Source organism: Pristis pectinata, chromosome 34 (genome assembly GCF_009764475.1).
Source record: "Pristis pectinata isolate sPriPec2 chromosome 34, sPriPec2.1.pri, whole genome shotgun sequence".
NCBI classification, from domain to species: Eukaryota; Metazoa; Chordata; class Chondrichthyes; order Rhinopristiformes; family Pristidae; genus Pristis; species Pristis pectinata.
The window spans coordinates 14,197,284-14,218,534 of record NC_067438.1 but is presented as its reverse complement, the minus strand read 5'-3'; the positions used below and the strand labels follow the sequence as shown (position 1 = coordinate 14,218,534).

At 41.5% G+C, this 21,251-nt stretch overlaps 1 protein-coding gene across 1 annotated transcript; it reads right to left on the bottom strand.

Moving 5' to 3' along the window:
- Positions 1-1,757: 1,757 nt before the first annotated feature.
- Positions 1,758-20,548, bottom strand: LOC127585886 (class I histocompatibility antigen, F10 alpha chain-like). The gene is made up of 6 exons (XM_052043601.1): positions 20,484-20,548; positions 15,121-15,381; positions 9,918-10,193; positions 8,968-9,234; positions 3,184-3,285; positions 1,758-2,554 (listed from the first exon to the last, which is right to left on the bottom strand). The coding sequence occupies exons 1-6, from the start codon at positions 20,533-20,535 to the stop codon at positions 2,478-2,480; spliced, it is 1,035 nt and encodes a 344-aa protein (XP_051899561.1). The 5' UTR covers positions 20,536-20,548; the 3' UTR covers positions 1,758-2,477.
- Positions 20,549-21,251: the final 703 nt, after the last annotated feature.

Below are 21,251 nucleotides of genomic sequence, written 5' to 3'. Positions count from 1 at the left end.
AGGCAGAGCATTGTCTAAAACATCAAAGCGAGTTATGTTTGACCCCCACGTATAAATTGGCGATATATCTTGCATTTTCAAAGTGAAATCAAGTCACTAATAACGTGAAGTACATTCCATTTGGTTCACTTAGATTTAATGCCTTCCTTCTTTGTTTTCAAAAATCTAATGCTCAATGGTCTAATCCTAAAGCACAATTACAGATAAAAACAGATTAGGGGAGTCCTTGGGCGATGCATCTATGACCAGAAATGCCTAAGAAAATGAAATCAATTGTTGTACTTCCCGACAGATCGGGCAATTTAATATTCTTGTGGTCGATGATTTCTATCCATTGTTAATGTATAATGTGCAAAAAATTCACGACCTTTTGACATGATCGAATAACGAAGCACTCTATTGTATCATTCTTTGTACGAGTCCCTGACTGACGGCGAAATGTTAAAATCATGTCTGTACTTATAAGCACAAGAATGACCGAAGATGCTAAAAAATGAAACAAACAAAAAAAACATTTTGCCTCTACGGATGTTGCTCGACCAGCTGAATTCTTCCGGCGTCCTGTTTTTTGTACAGATTGGTGTTAACCAGGGCTGAATTAATTTCAGTAAGTAACACAAAATGCGAAGATTACCTCTGTCTCTTTTCCTACTGCATGCAATGAATCAACGAAATCTGGGTCTATAATTCTGCAACTAAGTGGACAGGTATTTCCTTAGCATCTTGTATTCGTTTAAGTTGTAGAATTTAAGAAGTTCACACCTCATCTCTGAGCTGTAGTACAGTAAAAAAAAACGGCTTGTTTCTATTTCTATATAGTTAATGGGGTGTAATGCATTTTCAAAAGCTTTAGTTGCATCAACACCTCTTCATGTTGTCCAGACTCCATTCAGTTAAATAGATGGTGGATACGAAGGAGACGTACCTGTACTCTGGAATTACAAAATACTTCGCAGAGCCGTGAGAAATTTCAAATGAATTCTAGTAATGTTCCCATTTAAAGGTGTTGGTAAGTTTTGGCTTTTGAGCATCCACTCGATATGTCACCTGTCGGCCCTTGATCTGTAATTCCTTGTGCTCAGGAAGAACACTTGTTCTCAACAATCATCACGTGTGTAAGAAATGACCTTATGAAATATGCTTCCTTCCCAATATAATTGATCCTAAATAATAACAAATTATTTTTATGGAGCTATTCTGCGGAATTTGGATAACTGCTACAAAACTCGATGGGGATAATATTATTTTCAGGCAGTAGTGCAATGGAAATTACAGCGTGTTACATATTTGCTGTTGAATACAGTGAAATGACCTGCCAATGTTCGCTTTATACTCTCGGCATTTGACAGAAAAGGGAGATAGTCTCACAGAAATATTTCAAATTCCAATTGGCTTTGACAGATTAGACACAAGGATGAAATTGTCCCTTCCAGTTTGTCTATAACCAGGTGCCACAGTCTCTATATAAGGCACTATGACACAAACAAACGTCTTAACCAAGAGAGCAATAAATCTTTAGAATATACTATAGACGAGTATCGTGGAGGCTGAGTATATTCAACATTTGAATCAATAGGTTTCACTACATGAAAGGATTTATGGTCAGTATGGCGCAGGTTCAAAAGATCAGTCATGCTGGAATAGAGGAGCAGACACAAGGAGGCAAACAAATATTCTTGAGTCTCTTTATATTTTTATTCACAAAGTGAATCGACTAATAGGAACGACTGTCGTCCACAGATTAACAAGATATTGATTTGAATTTCACTATGCTTTGGCGCATTATCGTCAAAACATTCCTCAGTCAGTATAGTGGTTAGCACAATGCTATTACGGCGCCAATAACCTGGGTTCAAGTCCGGCCACAGACTGTAAGGGGTTTGTACGTTCTTCCCGTGTATTTGTGGGTTTCCTCTGGGTGCGTCGGTTTCCTTCCACATTCTAAAGACGTACAGATTTTGAAGTTATGGGCAGGCTTTGTTGGCGCCGGAAGCCTAGAGACATTTGCAGGCTGCCCCGAGAGCACTCTACGCAAAAATACTCCTTAACAATTTCCCAATACAGTCCGAGGTCGTGTTAAGTTTTTTTTTACAGTTTGTTTAAGATCCTAATGACAGTGGGGAAGAAGCTGCCTTTGAACTTTGAGGAGTGGGTCTTCACGCTCCTGCATCTACTGTCTGATCGCATCATCGAAAGCGGATATGGTCGGGATAGCGGGGATGCTGATGATTGATGTCGCCTTCTTGAGCAATTCCTTCTTGCAAATGTCCGCGATAGTGCGGAGAGCTGCACCTGTGATGGAACAAGCTAAGTACACCACTGTTCATTGGAGTTTTCATACCAGGCCGTAATGCAACCAAACAGAAGGCTTTCCACTGTACATCTGTGAATGTTTGTCAGATCCGTCGATAACATGCAGAATCACCTTAAACTTCCAAGAATGTAGAGACGCTGGCCCGCCTTCTTTGTAGTTTCAGCTATGCGCTGGGACCAGGATAGATCCTTGGAGATGTTGATAATTTACAGCACCCAATGACTTCACGAAGCCCCACGTCTTTGCGATGCAGGAGGAAACAAAATCACCCAGAAGAAACACATGTAATTACAAGAAAACGCGCAAAATTTACACCAACAACAACAGAGTTCAAGATTGAACCCAGATCTCTTGCTCTGTGCTGTCCTATTCCCATAGTGTTCCCCACCTGTAATGTTGTTTCCCACTCACTGAGCGTGTCCATAAGAAACCTCTTGGCATCTTCATCAATGCTCACACTTAGTTTTAGTTTCATAAAACAACTTCGAAACCAGAAAGTTCTAACTGTTAAACTCTATCATTTGCGCCCAAAGGAAAGTGAACAGTGGGAGCGTAAGGACCATGCTTCACTGCTTTTACTGACATTGTAAAATATTTTCAAGGATGTGTTGCAAGTGAAATTATTATATTAGTGGTTTATTTTTTTTATTGTTTTAACTTAGCAAATCCGTTCGAACAGTTTTCAAATATCTGATTGTTAGATACATGTAAAAACTTTACAAGGGCTGGTTGACAATAGTGAGTTGTCAGGGCATTTCAGTTATGTAGTCTCTTCATATGATCGTTATTCTGCTTGACGTCGATCATTTTCATCAAGTGAAATACTTTTAGTTATAGGAATACATCGTAATTAATTCATTTTTCCTCACCTTTCTTTCTCCACCAAATAATTACTGTGAAGATGATGACCAACGATATCAGAACAAACACGGCAATCAACGCTATGTACCTCTGTTTCATCTGATTTCCTTCTGAAAAATAATACAGTTGTACATAAGGTGGTGGTCAGCGTATGTAGAATGATATGTTGCATTTATATCCAGCATTCCCATCAAAAGCGATGCATACAGTACCAAAGGCTACTCAAACTCCCCCATAGACTATTCGCGACAGGTCTTTTCGAACAATGCATATGAAGACAAATCAGGGAGCCAACTATTAAATTTTGTAAAAAGACCTGGTGAATGATTTCATGTTCAACGATGATCTGGGGAACAATGGTCAGCAACTGATAGAATTTTGCATTAACTTTTGACAGAAATCTAAGTTTGAACCCCCATATTAAAGTAAAGGAATTTTACAAAGGTTTGAAAGCAGAGTCGGCTAATGTGGATTGGGAAAATTATTGAAAATTTCAAGAGACTGTCTTAGATATTATATTTTGATAAAATATTTCAAGTTCTGAAAATAAACATTTGCGTTTGAGAAAAAAAGTCATTCCAAGAAGAGGCTAAATAAAATAAGTAGGCAGCATTATTCTTTCCAAAATAGCCTATTTTGAACTTATTATATTATATTGCATTATATAGATTTGCGTTAGCTCGCAGACGCTGAAAAGTTCAGAAACCAGCAAATATTGACGAGAAAATATTTCAAGATCAAGTAAGTAGATGACGGGGATAAACTAGCACTAAATGTTAAAAAGGAAGTGAAAACCTCTATACGTATATAAAATACAGGAGAGTTGCCCAGCTAATCTTTGGTCAAAGGGGATGAAATGGGGCCGAGGGGCGCGTGTGTTTCTAACAGGAAATTAGGAAATAACATAGTGTTAACGCATTGTTTCCAAGAATCACAGAATTCTTACAGCAGAATCAGTCACCATATTTTCTGTTTCGAGGAGAAGAAACAGATATTCTCTGGGAAATGACTCAAGTCCTTCATTCCTGTAATCTATTTGGCAATTATATTCTGTATTATCTCCACAGCTTTCATGACTGATTCGAAGTCTCCAAAGGTGTGAAGCCCAGAAATGTGGAAAATACTTGCGGAAGGCAAATTGGTCACTGCAAACCGGCCGTCGTGCAGGTATGTAGTATGAGATCAATGTTGGATTCGAGTGCGAGGGTGCAGGTGTTAAGGAGCACTTACGAGAGAAAGGATCACCGGAGAATGGAACTGAGGAACTGCTCCGAAACCACCATAGACCCACATGGGCTGAACAGACCTTCGTCCGTTGTAAGTAAATATGAGAACGTCCTCCATCCTGAAGGATAACCTGACTCGTCTGTCATAAATAAGCTTTCCTGCCTTTCGGAACAATTGAAGTACATTTACAATTTTCCTATCCTCGGGCACCATTTCTCAATCTGTAGCTGCTTGGAAGAGTATGGCCAGGGTCTCTGCAATTTCCTCCCTGCTTGCCTAAGTAATAACGGATGCCTCCAGTCGAGACAAGGAGATTTATTCATTTTATTGTAGCTAGAATTTTTCGTACAGACTCGTTAACAATATCTATCTTATGTAAGATCCCAATTTACGCTGACTTTCCATACATGACAGTCCATTTTCTTTCTTAACTTAGACTGTAGGAACATATTCACTTGGTACGTCAGCATACCCTCTACGTCCATGAGTAAATTTACTTTTTTGTTTTTGATCAGTCTCAGCGCTACTCTTTCAACTTACGGAACATTTCTGAATTCATGTTTATGTTTCCAACTGGTCTTTCAAGATGTTCATTCTTTGCCTCTCTTATTTATTGCTACTTCTCCGTTTAATGGCATCAGTCACCCTGGTATCTGTTGAGTTTTCAACTCAACAAGTGTTAATGCTCATTTTCTTCTTCTCTGTTTTACTGCTGTCGTGTTGGTCATCTGGTTCACTCCGGCATTAATTTCCTTATTTTTCTTCCTTAAAAAATTTACATAGAGTGCAACCAAAGCATTTCAACTTTCATGGCCTCCCATTACTTCCCGACAGATAGTGATGCCAATTTCCTATTCAACAGACTTCTGCTTTAATTTGCAATTAGTCATGTTCTTCACAACTTTCCTTTTCTTCTATCCCTGTTTTGCCCTTTTGTTGCGTATTTAATTGCTTCAGAACTGTTACTTTACCAGAGTTTGATTCGATGCTCATCAACATCTGCAGCTAATAATGTCTCTCTCTCTCTCTCTCTTTCATGTTTCTGTTTGACATCAGCAACATGGAAGACTGCATAGTACGAAGAAAGTTCAGGGAACTTAGAATATGAGTTGTAGTTTGGACTATTAAGTAGAAATACCAAAAATGATAAATTCGTTTATTTATTTTTGGTATTGGTATTGGTTTATTATTGTCACTTGTACCGAGGTACAGTGAAAAACTTGTCTTGCATACCTATCGTACCGATCAATTCATTACACAGTGCAGTTACATTGTATTAGTAGAGAGTGCATTGATGTGGTACGGGTAAAAACAAATACAGTACAGAGTAAAGTGGCACAGCTACAGGGAAAGTGCAGAGCCATAAGGTGCAAAGACACAATAAGGTAGATCATGATGTCAGAGTCCATCTTCCAGTATAAGGGAACCGTTCAATAATCTTATCACATTGGGGTAGAAGCTGCCCTTCACTCTGGAGTTATGTACCTTCACGCTCCTGTATCTTCTACCCAATGGAAGAGGAGAGAAGAGAGGATGACCCGGGTGGGTGGGGTGTTTGATTTTGCTGGCTGCTTCAACAAGACAGCGAGAGGTAAATACAGAGTCCAAGGAGGGGAGGCTGGTGTCCGTGATGCGCTGGGCTGTATCCATAACTCTCCGCAGTTTCTTGCGGTCCTGGCAGAGCAGTTTCCATACCAAGCCGTGATACATCCAGATAGGATGCTTTCTATTGTGCATCGATAAAAGTTGAGGGGGAATCGAAGGTGACACCCGATTTTCTTTAGCCTCATGAGGAGGAAGAGGCGCTGGTGAGCTTTCTTGGTCATGGCTTCTACGTGATTTGACCAGGACAGGCTGGGACAGGCTGTTGGTGATGTTCACTCCTAGGAACTTGAAGCGCTCAAACCTCTCTACCTCAGCACCGTTGATGAATACAGGTGCATGTACAGTGTCCCCTTTCTTGAAGTCAATGACAAGCTCTTTCGTTTTGTTGGCATTGAGGGAAAGGTTGTTGTCATGACACCATTCCACTAAGCTCCCTATCTCCTGCTGTACTCCAACTCATCGCCGTTTGAGATACGGTTCTAACGGTTCTAACATTTGCAATCTTGTAGATGGAATTAGAGCAGAATTTGGCCACACAGTCATGAGTGTATGGGGAGTAGAGCAGAGGGCTGAGGACTTAGCTTTGTGGGAGACTGGTGTTGAGAATAATCGTGCCGGAGGTATTGCTACATATCCTCACGTTGCGGTCTGTTGGTTAGAAAGTCAAGGATCCAAGAGGGTGGTGTTGAGTGCCAGGTCTCGGAGTTTGGTGACAAGTTTGCTTGAAATAATTGTATTGAAGGCAGAGCTGTTGTCAATATACAATAGTCTAACGTAGGCGTCTTTTCTGTCCAGATGCTCCAGAGCTGAATGCAAGGCCAGGGAGATGGCTTCCGTTGCGGACCTGTTTCGGCGATAGGCGAATTGAAGTGGGTCAAGATTGTCTAGTCGGCTGGAGTTGATGCGTGCCACGACGAACCTTTCCAAGCATTTCATGATGGTGGATTTCAGAGCCACTGGTCGGTCGTCATTGAGGCATGTTACCTTGATTTTCTTCGGTACCGCTGTGATAGTGGTCTTCTTAAAACAGGTGGTAACCTGAGAATGAAGCAGGGAGAGGTTAAATAGGTCCGCAAATACTTCTGCCAGTTGATCAGCACAAGATCTGAGCACACGGCCCAGGACATCGTCTGGGCCAGAAGCTTTCTTCGTGTTCATTCTCCGGAAGACTGACCTCACGTCCTCAACGGTGATCACAGGTTCATTTGCATTTGAGGCTGCCAGGGTGGGTGGTGACAATCCACTTCCCTTCTGCTCAAAACGCGCATAGAATGCTTTAAGTTCATCAGGAAGAGATGCGCTGTTGTTAACAATGCCGTCCGACATCGTCTTGTAGCCTGTTCTGACATATAAGCCCTGCCATAGCTGGAGGCTGGTCTGGGACTCTATTCTGAGTTGGTATTGCCTCTTGGCATCCCTCATAGCTTTCCGAAGTTCATATCTGGGTTTCTTGTAAAAGTTCTGGATCACCAGATTTGTGTTCAGCAGTCCTCGACTTCAGTAGGAAGTGGATCTCCCACTTCATCCATGGTTTCCTGTTTGGGAACACCCGTATTGTCCTCTTTGGCACACAATCCTCAACACACGTTGATAAAGTCTGTGATGGTGGTGGCATACTCATCAAGGCTGGCAGCTGAATCTTTTAACATGGACGTCCACTGTCTCAAAGCAGTCATGTAGGAGCTCATCTGCTTCCTCAGACAAGCACCGCACGACTCTCCCTACCGGATCCTTCCGTTTCAGTTTTTGTTTGTATGCAGGGAGAAGGAGCATAGCCTGGTGGTCTGATTTCCCAAAGTGAGGACGAGGGGTGGCTCGGAAGGCATCTTTGATGGTTGTATAGCAGTGGTCAAGGGTGTTGGCGCCCCTGCTGGAGCAGGAGATGTGCTGATGGTATTTTGGTAACACACTCTTGAGGTTGGCCTGATTGAAGTCACCTGCGATAATGAAGAGGGCCTCAGCGTATCCTGTCTCAAAATTGTTGACCACGGAGTATAGCTCATTGAGTGCAGGCTTCATGACCGTCTGTAGTGAGATTTAGACTGCCATCAGGATAGCTGTAGTGAACTTCCTTGGCAGATAGAATGGCCGACACATCCCCGTTAGATATTCCAGGCTGGGTGAGAAGGAGCTCGCCAAGATCTTCACGTCCGAGCACCACAAGTTATTGATTAAGAAGCAGACCGCTCCGCTATTAGCTTCACCTGAGGAGGCTGCACGGTCGATTCGATGACTTGAGAAGCCCTCAGGTTGAATAACACAGTCAGGTGAGGCAGGTGTAAGCCCAGTTTCAGTGAGACATAGTACACAACAGTCCCTTAGTTCTCTTTGGTAGGTAAGTCCTGATTTGTTCTGAATGGATTGGACGTTAGCTCGTAGTGTGCTGGGGAAGAGGGTCTTGTATCCAAGTTGTTTCATCCTCGCCTGCAGCCCAGCCCTCCTGCCGCGCTTCCGTGATACGCGGCGACGACTCTTCGGTCTTGAAGTGGAGCTAGCAGGTAAGTTATTGTTTAGGATCAGACCTGTAAGACCTGGAGTGGATTCCCCTGGACTGGATGGTATGTCTCTTCTCTTTGCTAGACTTTGAAGACCTGGAGCGTATTCACCTGAACTGGAAGGTGAGGGACTGCCAGTGAACCGACTTGGAAGACCTGGAGTGGATTCACCAGGACTGGGAGGTAGGAATGGAAGACATGGAGTGGATTCTGCTGTCCTGTGAGGTAAGTTGTTGCTTGCACGGAGGTTTAAGTGTCCTGGAGAGGAGTGAGCTGCTTCTTTTAACGTGGCAAGAGGGATGGGCTGCAGGCGAGGCTGAAACAACGTGGATACAAGACACCCCTCCCCAGCACACTACTTGCTAACCTCCAGTCCATTGAGAACAAAGTTGATGAACTAAGGGCAATATTCAATTGTTTCATCCATTTGAATATGAATATACATCTACTATTTAATGCACTTACCCCAGATAACCGTCTTACCACCCGGAAGGCTGCTGTGATCAATACGACAAGAATACTCTTTCCCATCAAACGGATCAAACTCAAGGATAGAACGGAGTTGATATGTTCCATCTTCATTGGGTAATATCCCAGTAGATTTCGTCTCGGAAACATGTTGCCCATTCCGGAACCAGCTCACGTTGATGGCCGTTGGATAAAATCCAAACACGTAGCAGTGGAGAAACCAATGCTCACCAGGACGGGCAGCAACAATGACCTCAGGGGTTACTACATAATTGAAAGTTGGATATTTTCAGCTTCAGTAAAATTTGCACAAAATTATACATCATAGAACCAGACCCATGTTCCATTTTAAAAAAGCAAATAAATTGAAAAGCAAATGATTCCAGCATGTCCAACTTTAAAAGGAGAATTGAGACTGGTGGATTAAGGAGAGTTGCTGCATCATGGCTGGTAGCGCAACACTCTCACAGCTCCAGTGAGAAAGGTTCGATCTTTATACCTGATAGAAAAACAAGAAAACACTTGAAACATTCAGTAGGTCAGGCAGTATCGGTCGGAAAAGAAATCGTTTTAACAGTTGAGGTCAGAGGCCTTTCGTCAGAACTGGGAAAGAAAAACATGTCAGTTTTAAGTTGCATAGAAGATGGGGAAATATAAGTAAGATAGAGTGAAACCAGGGTTACTGCTGGTTTAAGTTTTGAGGTAATTCAATCAATGAATTAATGAGGAAAGTAACAGAAGGAGAAGACAGAAATGAGGACAGAGAGAAACAGAGACAAATGAAGGAGGCCGTGTTGTTCAATGCAGCACTCCAGGACATCAGCAGGCCAGGCTGCGATAACTTACTGCAGAACTAGCCAGTTCTGATAGAGGTACTGCAGGGAAGACCAAGTTGTCAAAAGCTACAAACACAATACAATGCACTATGTTCTGACCGCTAAACTTACTTTTTCTGGTTAGGTATGCATTTCCAATTGAATGATATCTCTTCCATAGATCCACACAATTCATTTCTAACAGATTCTTGAATCTTTGGTTCATTTTTTCGTTATCATCCCATCTTTCCTTGAGGAACTGAGCTTCTGGACAATGTGCAATCCAATCTAGTTTCTCATTATCAAAACTAAGTATGTATTCTCCATCAAAAGCCAGCTTCAGTATCAATGCATTGGCTCGAGCATCCTTCACCTCACAACCAAACTGCCCTTGAACATAGTGATAATCTGAAAGTAACAAATCACACAATCTTTGATTAATTATTATAACTGGGCAATTTATGAGCACCTGTGTCGACCCCACACGGCGACGGTTCAAACCCCACTCAGACAATCCTTTTATATGAAGACTGGCAACTGACTTAGACATCTTAAATGAGCATTGTCACAAAGCGGCGTGGCAGCTTGCGAATAATTAGTACCAAGGCCAATCTGAAATGGTCAACTTCACTCCTATACCTCTGTCAATGCAATTTCCTTCAATAATTTAAAAATACAGATGGTGGAAATCTGAAATAAAAGCAGAAAATGCGACAAGCTGTCAGAAATTCAGGCAATTTCTAGGATGGGACAGAGTTAACATTTCAAGTCAAAGAGCTTCCAAAACGTTATCTCAGTTTCTCATTGCACAGATGTTGTTTTAACTGCTTATTTCAGCACGTCTCTTTAAAGTCTCGAGCGTGAACAGAACTGCTGTAAATAGGGGTTAAAAAGTGATCGTCGTCACCGTCATTGTTGGATTCAGGGAGTAGAATGGAGATATCCAACCTGACTGTATATCACAGCATGAAGCTGCAAAATGCATCATTCCAATCCAAGTCAGTCCTGCCACAGAAACCATTTATATAAAGGCTGGTTCTTCGCCAGGGGACTTAAAAATTATTTCGTTCATTTTTTTTCATTCATTTGTAAATCTGATTTATTTGACATTTTACTTACAATCCGTTTTGGATACATTGTATTATATATTACTTTTCAAGTGTCTCGTTTTTTGACCATATAAAAGAAGGCAATTATCAACTCTCTCCGCTGGCTTCTGTTCTAGGCCGTCGGGTTAAACCAACAATGACCCAAGCTAAGACCCTTCTCTTGCCAATGAGAACTCGCTCCATCGCAGTGCCTGATTCCGGGTGGTACAGGGCCAGCGATAGGTAATTGAGGACAGTGATTCTCGGATACTGAGCCCTTTCTTTAGCATTAGTTAATCTTGTACTCTTCAAAGCCACATATAAGCAAAGAGACCAAGGAATTCAAACAGGGTTTTGCCAGTACTGTGAGTCATAGTCAACTGCTTCAAACTTCAGCTTTATTTCTGCTGTGAAGATATTAGATCGATTGCCGTTTCACTTTAATATCACTCAAAGCGAATACTTTGCAGAATGTATTGGGTTATTGATGCAACATAATTTAACATTGTCACGAAATATTAAACTGTTTCATTTGTAACAGTCACAAAATGAGGTGGACAATTCAAAAGTATTCCCTCTGAATGATATCCCATTAAGAAAAAGCTGAGTTCTTGTCCTTGTATTTCCTTGCGACACCGAAAGAAGCCTTTCGAGACGATACTTGTTCACAGAGCAATCCCACGACGCCTCTTATTTCGCTGAACCTATTTTCTCTTTCACATGCCCATCTACTCTTTGCATTAAGGGAAAGAGTGTACGGGACAGATTGCTGTCACAGTATGTTGACATGCTGACTGGAGGGAATGCCATATTATATCTAGTATTAGGTGATGAACCGGGACAGGTGACAGCTCACTCGGTGGGTGAGCACTTAGCGGACAGTGACCACCGCTTCCTAACTTTTAGCATTGTCATCGACAAGGAAAGGAGCAAAGAAGAACAGAAGATATTTAATTGGTGAAGGGCAAATTATGAGGCTCTAAGTCTGGTACTTGGGAGTGTAAACTGGGATGACACTTCCAAGGGAAATGCACTATGGAGATGTGGTCGTTGTTCAGGGATATCTTGCAGGAAGTTAGGGATAACTTTGTACCGGTGAGGCAGAGAAAGAATGACATGGTGAAGGAATCATGGGTGACAAGAGAAGTGGAACACAAGTTCGGAGGAAGAAGGCAGCATACATAAGGTGTAGGCAGCAGGGATCAGAAATGGCTCAAGAGGAATATAGGTCAGCAAGGAAGGAACTTAAGAAGGGGACATGAAAAGGCTTTGGCGAGTAGGGTTAAGGAAAATACCAAGGCTTTTTTTTTCACGTACGTGGAGCAGAAGGGTGACGAGAGTAAATGTAGGACCAATTAGAGATAAAGATGGGAGGATGTACCTGGAAGTTGTGGAGGTGGGTGAGGTTCTCAATGAATACTACTCTTCAGGGGCCTTGATGACGCAGAGGACAGCGCTGATCAGGTTAATGTTCTAGAGCATGTAGATATCAAGAGATAGGATGTGTTGGAGTTGTTAGAAAATATTAGGACAGATAAATCCCCGGGGCCTGACGGGATATTCCCCAGGCTGTTCCGTGAGGCGAGGGAGGAGATTGCTGAACCGTTAGCTAGGATCTTTGAGTCCTCGTTGTCCACGGGAATGGTACCAGAGGGTTGAAGGATGGCAAATGTTGTCCCCTTATTCAAAAATGTAGTAGGGATAGTCCAGGGAATTACATACCAGCAAGCCTTACGTCTGTGGTGAGCAAGCTGTTGGAAAGGATTCTTAGAGATAGGATCTATGATCATTTAGAGAATCATGGAATGATTCGGGACAGCCAGCATGGATTTCTGAAGGGCAGATCATGTCACACAAGCTTGATAGTGTTCTTTGAGGAGGTGAACAGGAAGATTGATTACAGTAGTGCAGTAGATGTGGTCTTCATGCGTTTTAATAAGGCATTTGACAAAGTTCCACATGGTAGGCTTCTTCAGAATGTCAGAAGGCATAGGATCCAGGGAAACTTGGGTGAGTGGATTCAAAGTTTGGCTTGACTGTAGAAAGCAGAGGGTTGTGATGGAGAAGGGTACATTCAGATTGGAGGGCTGTGACTAGTAGAGTCCCACAAGGGTCGGTTCTGGGACTTCTACTTTTCGTGATATTTATTAATGACTTGGATGAGGGGGCAGAAGGGTGCATAAGCAAGTTTGCAGACGACACAAAGGTTGGAGGTGTTGTGGATAATGTGGAGGACTGTAGGAGATTGAAGAGGGATATTGATAGGATACAGAGCTGGGCTGAGAAGTGGCAGATGGAGTTCAATCCGGGGAAGTGCGAGGTGGTACACTTTGGAAGGACGAACTCCAAGGAGGAGTACAAGGTTAATGGCAGGGTTCTGGGTTGTCTGGAGGAGCAGAGGGATCTAGGGGTTCATATCCACAGATTACTGAAAGTTGCCTCACAGGTGGATAGGGTAGTAAGAAAGCTTATATAAGGGTAGTAAGACTTAGCTTCCATAAGTCGGGAGATCGAGTTTAAGAGCCGCGAGGTAATGATGCAGCTCCACAAAACACTGGTTAGACCACACTTAGAGTACTCTGTCCAGTTCTGGTCGCCTCATTATAGGAAGGATGTGGAAGCTTTGGAAATGGTGCAGAGGAGATTTACCAGGATGCTGCCTGGTTTGGAGAGAAGGTGGATGAGGGGAGACATGATAGAGGTGTACAAAATATTGAGGAATATATTGAGGAGACAGCCAGCGCCTCTTTATCAATGCACCAATGGTCAATGTAAGAAGGCATGGCTTTAAAGTAATGGGTGGGATGTTCAAGGGAGATATCATAGGGAGTTTTTTCACCAAAAGAGTGGTTGATACATGGAATGCGCTGCTTGGGGTAGTGGTGGAGGCATGTACACTGGCCAAGTTCAAGAGATTGTTAGATAAGCATATGGAGGAATTTAGAATAGGAGGATATGTGGGAAGAAGAGGTTAGATAGTCTTAAGCGAGGTTTAAAGGTCGGAACAACATTGTGGGCCGAAGGGCCTGTATTGTGCTGTATTGTTCTATGGCTCTATGGCTCTATGGATACTGGACAGTGGCGAATAAACTAACCAACCTTCGTATCATTGCGATGTGGGATGAAACTCACCCTTTCACAGGCGGAACGTGGAAACTCCACGCAGACAGCACTGGAGTTCGAAATTGTACACAGGTCATTGGAATATGATGCGGCGGCATCACCTACTGAATCTTTGCAACAGCCATATTTCTGTTCTACGTATCTGCTCTTCATACAGACTGATTCCTAATTTACATGAGATTAGCTCTTCGTAGCATAAACCACCTGATTTTCATGTGCATGAAGTCAAACAATGCAAAGAAATTTTTAAAAAAATGATCCGGCAATTAATTCAATTCTACATTGTTGCCCAAAAGGGAAAAAAAAAACAAAATCCTCAAGGATAAAGAATTATCGATATTTCCATTTGATAGAGGAAGAGATCATTCAAGACTTTAAATCAGTGATGGTTCACATAATTAGCCCACTTCCCACTAATATTCCCTTTAACGTATTCTCCCCATTCCCATGAATTACACTACCCACGTACACTGCAGGTAAATTACAGAGTCAATTTAACCTACGAACCATCACATCTTTGGGATGTGTTAGGAAAACTTAGCACCAACATGTCAGAGGAAGAAAGTGCAAAATCGACACTGACAGGATTGAACTACTGTCATTGGGCGAGTGAGGATACAGATCCACTTGTTGTAAAACATAATTACGATGTAGGTTATATCTTCAGCATGTATAAAGAAAGTTTGAAAAAACTATGTATTGGGAATGTTTAATATAAACTTTATCCTGGCAATATAATTCAATATTCATTCAATAAATCGGATAATGATCCATAAATGTCTTATTGCCATTAAATGAAGTAATATTACAGCTATACGTGGAAGTTTTATAGACATTGTGCCCATGGCATAATATTTTGCTTATTTTATCGGCTTCTAGATGTGCACCTATCTCAGTTTCATTCCTGAGTTAAAGGTTGCTTCAGTAAATGAAGTTTGTTTAAATCAAAACTAAGTATCCCATAATAAAAAAGCAGATTTGAAGTAAATAATTAATCAACTGGTTAATTTCATTAAGCTACTGATGACGCTATCTCTTGATGGTGAGTATTTCAAATTCCCGGCATCATTTTCATTTGCACGGACCCCGACACGTTCCAACATTATTCAAATGAATAAACTAACTTGCTGTTTCGTTAACCTCTCGCAGCCATCCATCGAGCTGCCCCTTGATGATTACATGGAAAGGTGATAGGGTGACGGCAATACTTGTCCAGTAAGTCTTGTCAAATGAATTCGCCATCCATTCCTGTCTTGGAACTGCCTTTTCCATTTTTTTGTCATAATAATGTATCACACAGCCATCCAGGACACCCACGACAATATATTCTGGTAAGTCATCATTCCCATGGTTCAGGGTGTAGTAATATACCAGTGTGTGAGGCTCTAGACATAACAAAATAATACAATCATTTATATGCTGGTCAACAAATAGGAACGTCAAGTTTACTAAGCAACTTCTGGAAATACCTAGACATTACAATATTCATAATATAAGATAGTCCATCCACATCGTAAAGACATACGGGTTGGCTGGTTACTTTACCTCCATAAGCTGCCCCTAGTTCGTACGTGAGTGGTAAAATCTGGGGAGTGGGTGTTGATGGGAACATGGGGAAAATAAAATGATTTATTGGGAGGTTTATTGTAAATGGGTGCTTAATTGTTAACATGTGGGCCGAAGGTAATATTTTCGTGCTGTACCTCTCTGGGTTCCATGAGTAACGTCACATCATATCTGCTTGTCTTAACCTTCAGCTTGTTAGTCGAACCCCCATTCTGAGCACCAAATATAAAGTAGGCTGTCAAGGTCACATAAATACCTTGACGGTACATCCAAAACAGACTTTCAAAATACCATTGTAACTTTAACACCAAGGGAACGTTTCCCCCTCTGTGTGCTGTCTTCCTTTCAGTGAAACAGACGGCATCCATTAAAGATTCTCAATAAATGACGATCTATTAAGTATGGTTTCAAGTTCTTCATGTATGTCAGCAAACAGAAATGCCAGAGAGTAAGAAAGGATCTGAATGACATCAAGTTGAAAGAAAAGGCATACAATGTGCAAAGTCTAGTGTATGCCGGACGATTGAGAAACTTTTAGAAACTGGAAAAGGGTGACTAATAAACTTATGAAGAGGAAGATGAAATAGAATCTACCAGCAACAAACATGAACATTTAATTGATATATAAAAGGCGTGTTAAAAAAAGAGATAGCTAAAGTAAACATCGATCTATTACAAGATGAGACAGAATAATTCATAATAGAAAATAGAAACATGACATGATTCTTTGGTCGGTGTTTATGGGAGAAGACAGGAAGAAACATGCTAATAATAATAGATGAACAGTGGTTAATATGGAGGGAGAAACATAAAACAATTTCTATGAAGAGAGGAAAAGGCATCAGAGTTACGGAGAGTAGAGCATGGTAAAAGACCTTTTTTGCCCATTGTATCCACACTGAACATCAATAACATACCTAGACTAAACTTAGACGCAACCCGATTTTATTTGCCCCAGCTTTTCCTCAACTTCTCCCAGATGTTACCGGTCACCTAAGTTCCAGTTTAATTTGAAGTGGCCAATTATCGTCCATTCAGCACAGAAGTAGGCTCTACAGCACTCCATCTCCAGGATAAGGTTTATGCCCATCGATACTAACCCCATTTGATCAAATTGGGAAAACATTTTCCTATGCCTTTTGAAGTGTTGGTCTAAATGCCTGTGACTCTTGTACGTAGCAGTTGTATCTGACTCCACCAGCTCCTCTGGCAGCAAATTAGAGAAACCAACCACTCTGCGTGCAAACAACTTACGCTTCAAATCTCTTTTAAAACACCTACAACTTACCTTAAATCTATGCCCACGGATATTTTGCATCACTACCACGAGAAAAAGATTCTTATTCCCCGACCTGTCTGTACCTCTTTTAATCTAATGTCCTTTTATGAGATCACCCCTCAGCCTCCTTCCCTCCAGGGAAAACAAGACTAGTCTAACCAATGCTCCCGATAACACAAGTTCTCCAATCATTTAGTTATTTGGAGCGATTGGATAGAATGTATCTCTTCTGCACTCTCTATAACCTGATCACATTCAGACTGCAATGTTAATTTGCGTGTCTTTCGGGATGTGGGATGAAACTGGAATATACAGAAGAAATCTTGCAATCACAAGGAAAATGTTCAAACTCCACTGAGACAGCACTGAAGGGCAGGACATGACCTGGGTGGCTAAAGTTTTGATGCAGCAGCTCTATTAACTGCGCCACCTTTCCACCTTGATTTAGCAAACTAATGGAGGTAAAGATCAATGTGACATCAGGATCTGATGGGATTCACCTTCGCGTCTCAAATTAAATGGCATCATATATAACAGATGAATTGATTGCGACTACCAAAATTCTCTGGATTCTGAAGAGGTCGTAGAGGACATGAAAATTTCACATACTGTATGTATAATTCAAGAAAGAACGGATACAGAAAGAAAGTAACTATAGGGAAGTTAGCTAAATATCACACATTTAGAAAATTAAACCGGAATTCATAAGGATGAAATGGCAAGACATTCAGAAAAATCTCAAGACAATTAGTCAAAATCAGTATGGTTTTATGGAAGGAAATCTGTGCTTGACAATTTTCAAGAGTTGCTTTGTTTGATGTAGAAAAACAACTGGTTAAAAAAGACAGGTGAATGTAATGGATGGGGAGTGCAGAAAGGTAGTGTTGGAGCATTGAATATCATGCCAAATAAATTCTGACTCTAATAGTTAAGAGGGCATGGATTTGGGGATAATATATTGGCATAGATAGGAATTGGCAAACTAACATAAAACGTTAGTTGTCGTTTTTGGATTGGATGTCAGATTCTGTTAGTTTACCACGAGAATCAGGATATCAATTTATAATCTACATTGATCTTGGAAGGAGACCCAACACTATGACGTAAAATGTGCTCATGATATAAAAAAGATAACTGGGTTCGCACCTTGTGGGGAAGACATCGATTATTGATAGGCTTAGAGAGAGGGCACGAAGTTGGCAGATGGTGCAGAATATGAGAAAACATGACGTTGTTCAGCTTGTTATGAAAAATGAAAAGGCAAATGACGTAGACGTCACCAGAACACTGGCGCTTCTACTTCCTCAGGAGGCTAAAACAATTGGCATGCCCCCTTTGACCCTCACCAATTCAGGTGCATCACAGCTTTGTATGGCAACTACGCTGCCCGGGTCCTCAAGAGACTGCAGAGAGTTGTGAAAACAGCACAGTAAATTACGGAAACCAAACTGCACTTCATGGATTCCACCTGCACTTCTCGCTGTCTCGGTAAAGCAGCCAATATAATCAAAGCCCCCACTCACCCCGGACATACTCTCTTCTCTCCCTCCCATCGGGCAGCGGATACCAAAATCTGAAAGCATGCACTACCATGCTCAAAGACAGCTTCTATCCCGCTGTCGTAATAATATTGAACAGTCCACAGTGCGATATGATGAACCTTGACCTTGCAATCTACCTCGTTATTGACTTTCATCTCATTGTCTGCTTGCACTGCACTTTCTCTGTAACTGTAACACGTTATTCTGCATTATGTATTGTTTTCAATGCACTGTTGTAATGAAATGACCTGTATGGATGGCGGGCTAAACATTTTTTCCACGGTACCTTGGTGCATGTGACAAAAATGAACCAGTTTACCAATTTACCAATTTATCATTTAAATGGCGGAAGAATATTAAATATTTTGGTTAAAATTGATCTGCGGGTCTTAGTTCAGGAAACACAAAAAAATTTTCACACCAGCTCCTGCAAATCATTAGGAAGTCCAGCAAATGTTGGTGTTTAGCGCAAAGGAGGTGGTGCAGAAAATAGGGAAGCTCTATGCAACTTTAACGGGCATCGATAAGACTGCATCAGAAGTAATCAAATAATCCATCTCTTTAATCTACTTACATTGCAGGCATTGTAAAGAGAATTCAGGAGGTTGAATCTTGGAATGAAAAATTCATACATGAAGAAAGAATGACCATGTTGGTCTTTAGAAGAGTGAGAGGTGATCTGACTGAAACAGCTGTTAACTGACTTTTAAAGAGGATTTGATGATCTTTATCCGGCGTTTTATCTCTCTTCTCAGAAATTTAAGTACATCAGTAGACATGGCTTAACATTGACAAATCCGTCCTTCTATACACTGATGAGTTCAGAGTTAGCCAAGAACACAGTCGGTCTCCCCCAAGCAATAGATTTCTGGGTAAGGCTCTCAAATTAATCATCAAACATACTACATTTCAGAGTATGTTTTCATTATAAGAACTACCAAACATCCTTTCAGTCTTCATTCGAACAGAAATGTCAAAATTCTATGGGTGCTATAAACTTTGATATGAAGCAAACACAGTCGTTGGAAATTTTCCATCAGCATCTGTAGAGATAGATTCAGTGTAACATTTAAGATGTCTAATAAAAGGACAAAAATCTGAAATATCAATTTAGATATTCTGTCCTCAGGCATCCCCTTGCTTTCTGCGCATTTTCAGCATTTCCTGCTTTAACCTTCATCATTATCAAAACATGAGTGTTCCCGTGATCTTGATCTTATATCCTTTGAAATATTATGTTTTGAAGAAAAAAAATCACAGCATACGCCAGGAGTGGTTTATGAATAATGGGAGGGTGCACTTACTATACCAGTTAACAATCATTGTAATATTTGCTGTAAGTATACCTTGGGGTGACATACCATTGTGACAATGATGTGTAGGTTCCCTCTTGGTACAAGGGCAATAGTGTAAGTATGCCCAATCCTTGCAAATTTTAAGAAATGGTTTAGTGCAAAGGGCAACGGGTTAAGTTATATTCTGGTAATGCAGTCAACCACAAAGAGACCACTAACCCACTAAACTGGACGGGATATTGTTAAACGTCGTGGAAGGAAAGGGGTAAAGTGGACATGCTCCTCCCCACCCATCCAGGAGCTAAATAGACATTTATTTTATTCTTCCTGAAAGACCAGTTGTTTCTATTCCTCGAGATGCGGCCAGATCCACTATTTCCAGCATTTTCTGTTTTATTTTATTAAATGCGACGGTAGCATTGCTATTCCTGCATGTATGAATCGTTTTCCCATTTCATCTATACATGTTATGAAAACTCTGTGCACAATTCCGTTGCAAAATATCACAAGGCACACTCAAAAACAGAATATTGACGCAAAGACTCTCTGGTTGCTAGGTTAATTGGCCGCAGCAAATTCCCACGATTGTTGGTGGATGGTGGGAGAATCACGAGGTGTTCAGAACATCAGAGACGGAAAAATTCTCAGGGAAGTAAGTATAAGAATTGGATTGTTCCGAGAGCCGGCATGGACGCCGTGGGACAAATGGCCGCCTCTTTGATTGTGAGTAAATATGACAGCTAGAGTACGAGATGAAGCAGTTGTGTTTCACCGACTAAGAGATGCAACAAGCAGCGGGTACTTACCGTCGAGCACCGCTTGTACGCCGTAGAAACTCAGAAGCATTAACGGAAACATACCGGATGCTGCCTTTTCCAGTCACTGGGGTCAACTCAGCACCTAAGCCGAACGTCACCAACAAAAGATCAGTGTGAGAGCTCACCATCCAATCAGATTAAAACTATGAATATTCGTCACTGAATAGCAAGCGAGGTCTTTGGACTGTGACCAGCCTCAACTCATCTCCAATCCTCATGCCATAGCGAATGGAATAGACAACAGGCGGCACGGCGGGGTGGTCGAGGGCTGATAGATGTTCAAGCTGGCTCTTGTTCTAATTTTACCAACTGCTCACAACATCCTGTTTTGATTCAGGGGATATATAAATCCAATTCTATATCAAGACAAGAAACATTACAGCGCAGAGCAAGAAGGAAGAATCCAAATAAGTGGAACTCCGTGTATGACAGATACTAGAATAGAGCCAACGATATCTTTATCTACACATGATCAATATCGCTCCATTCCCTGCGTATCCATGTGCCCATCTGAAAGTCTATTTAAGGCCACTATCGGATCAGTTTCCACTAGAAGCACTGGCAGAGCGTTCCCGGCACCGACCACACTCTCTGTAAAATATATTTTCCCTGCACATCCCCGTTAAACTCACACTCTTGCGTTAAAGCTCTGCCATCTAGTATTCCATGGTTCTACTCTGAGCAAAACATTACAGCTCTCGACCCTATCTATGCTTTTCGTAATTTAATAAACTTCTATAAAGTCGCTCAGCCTCC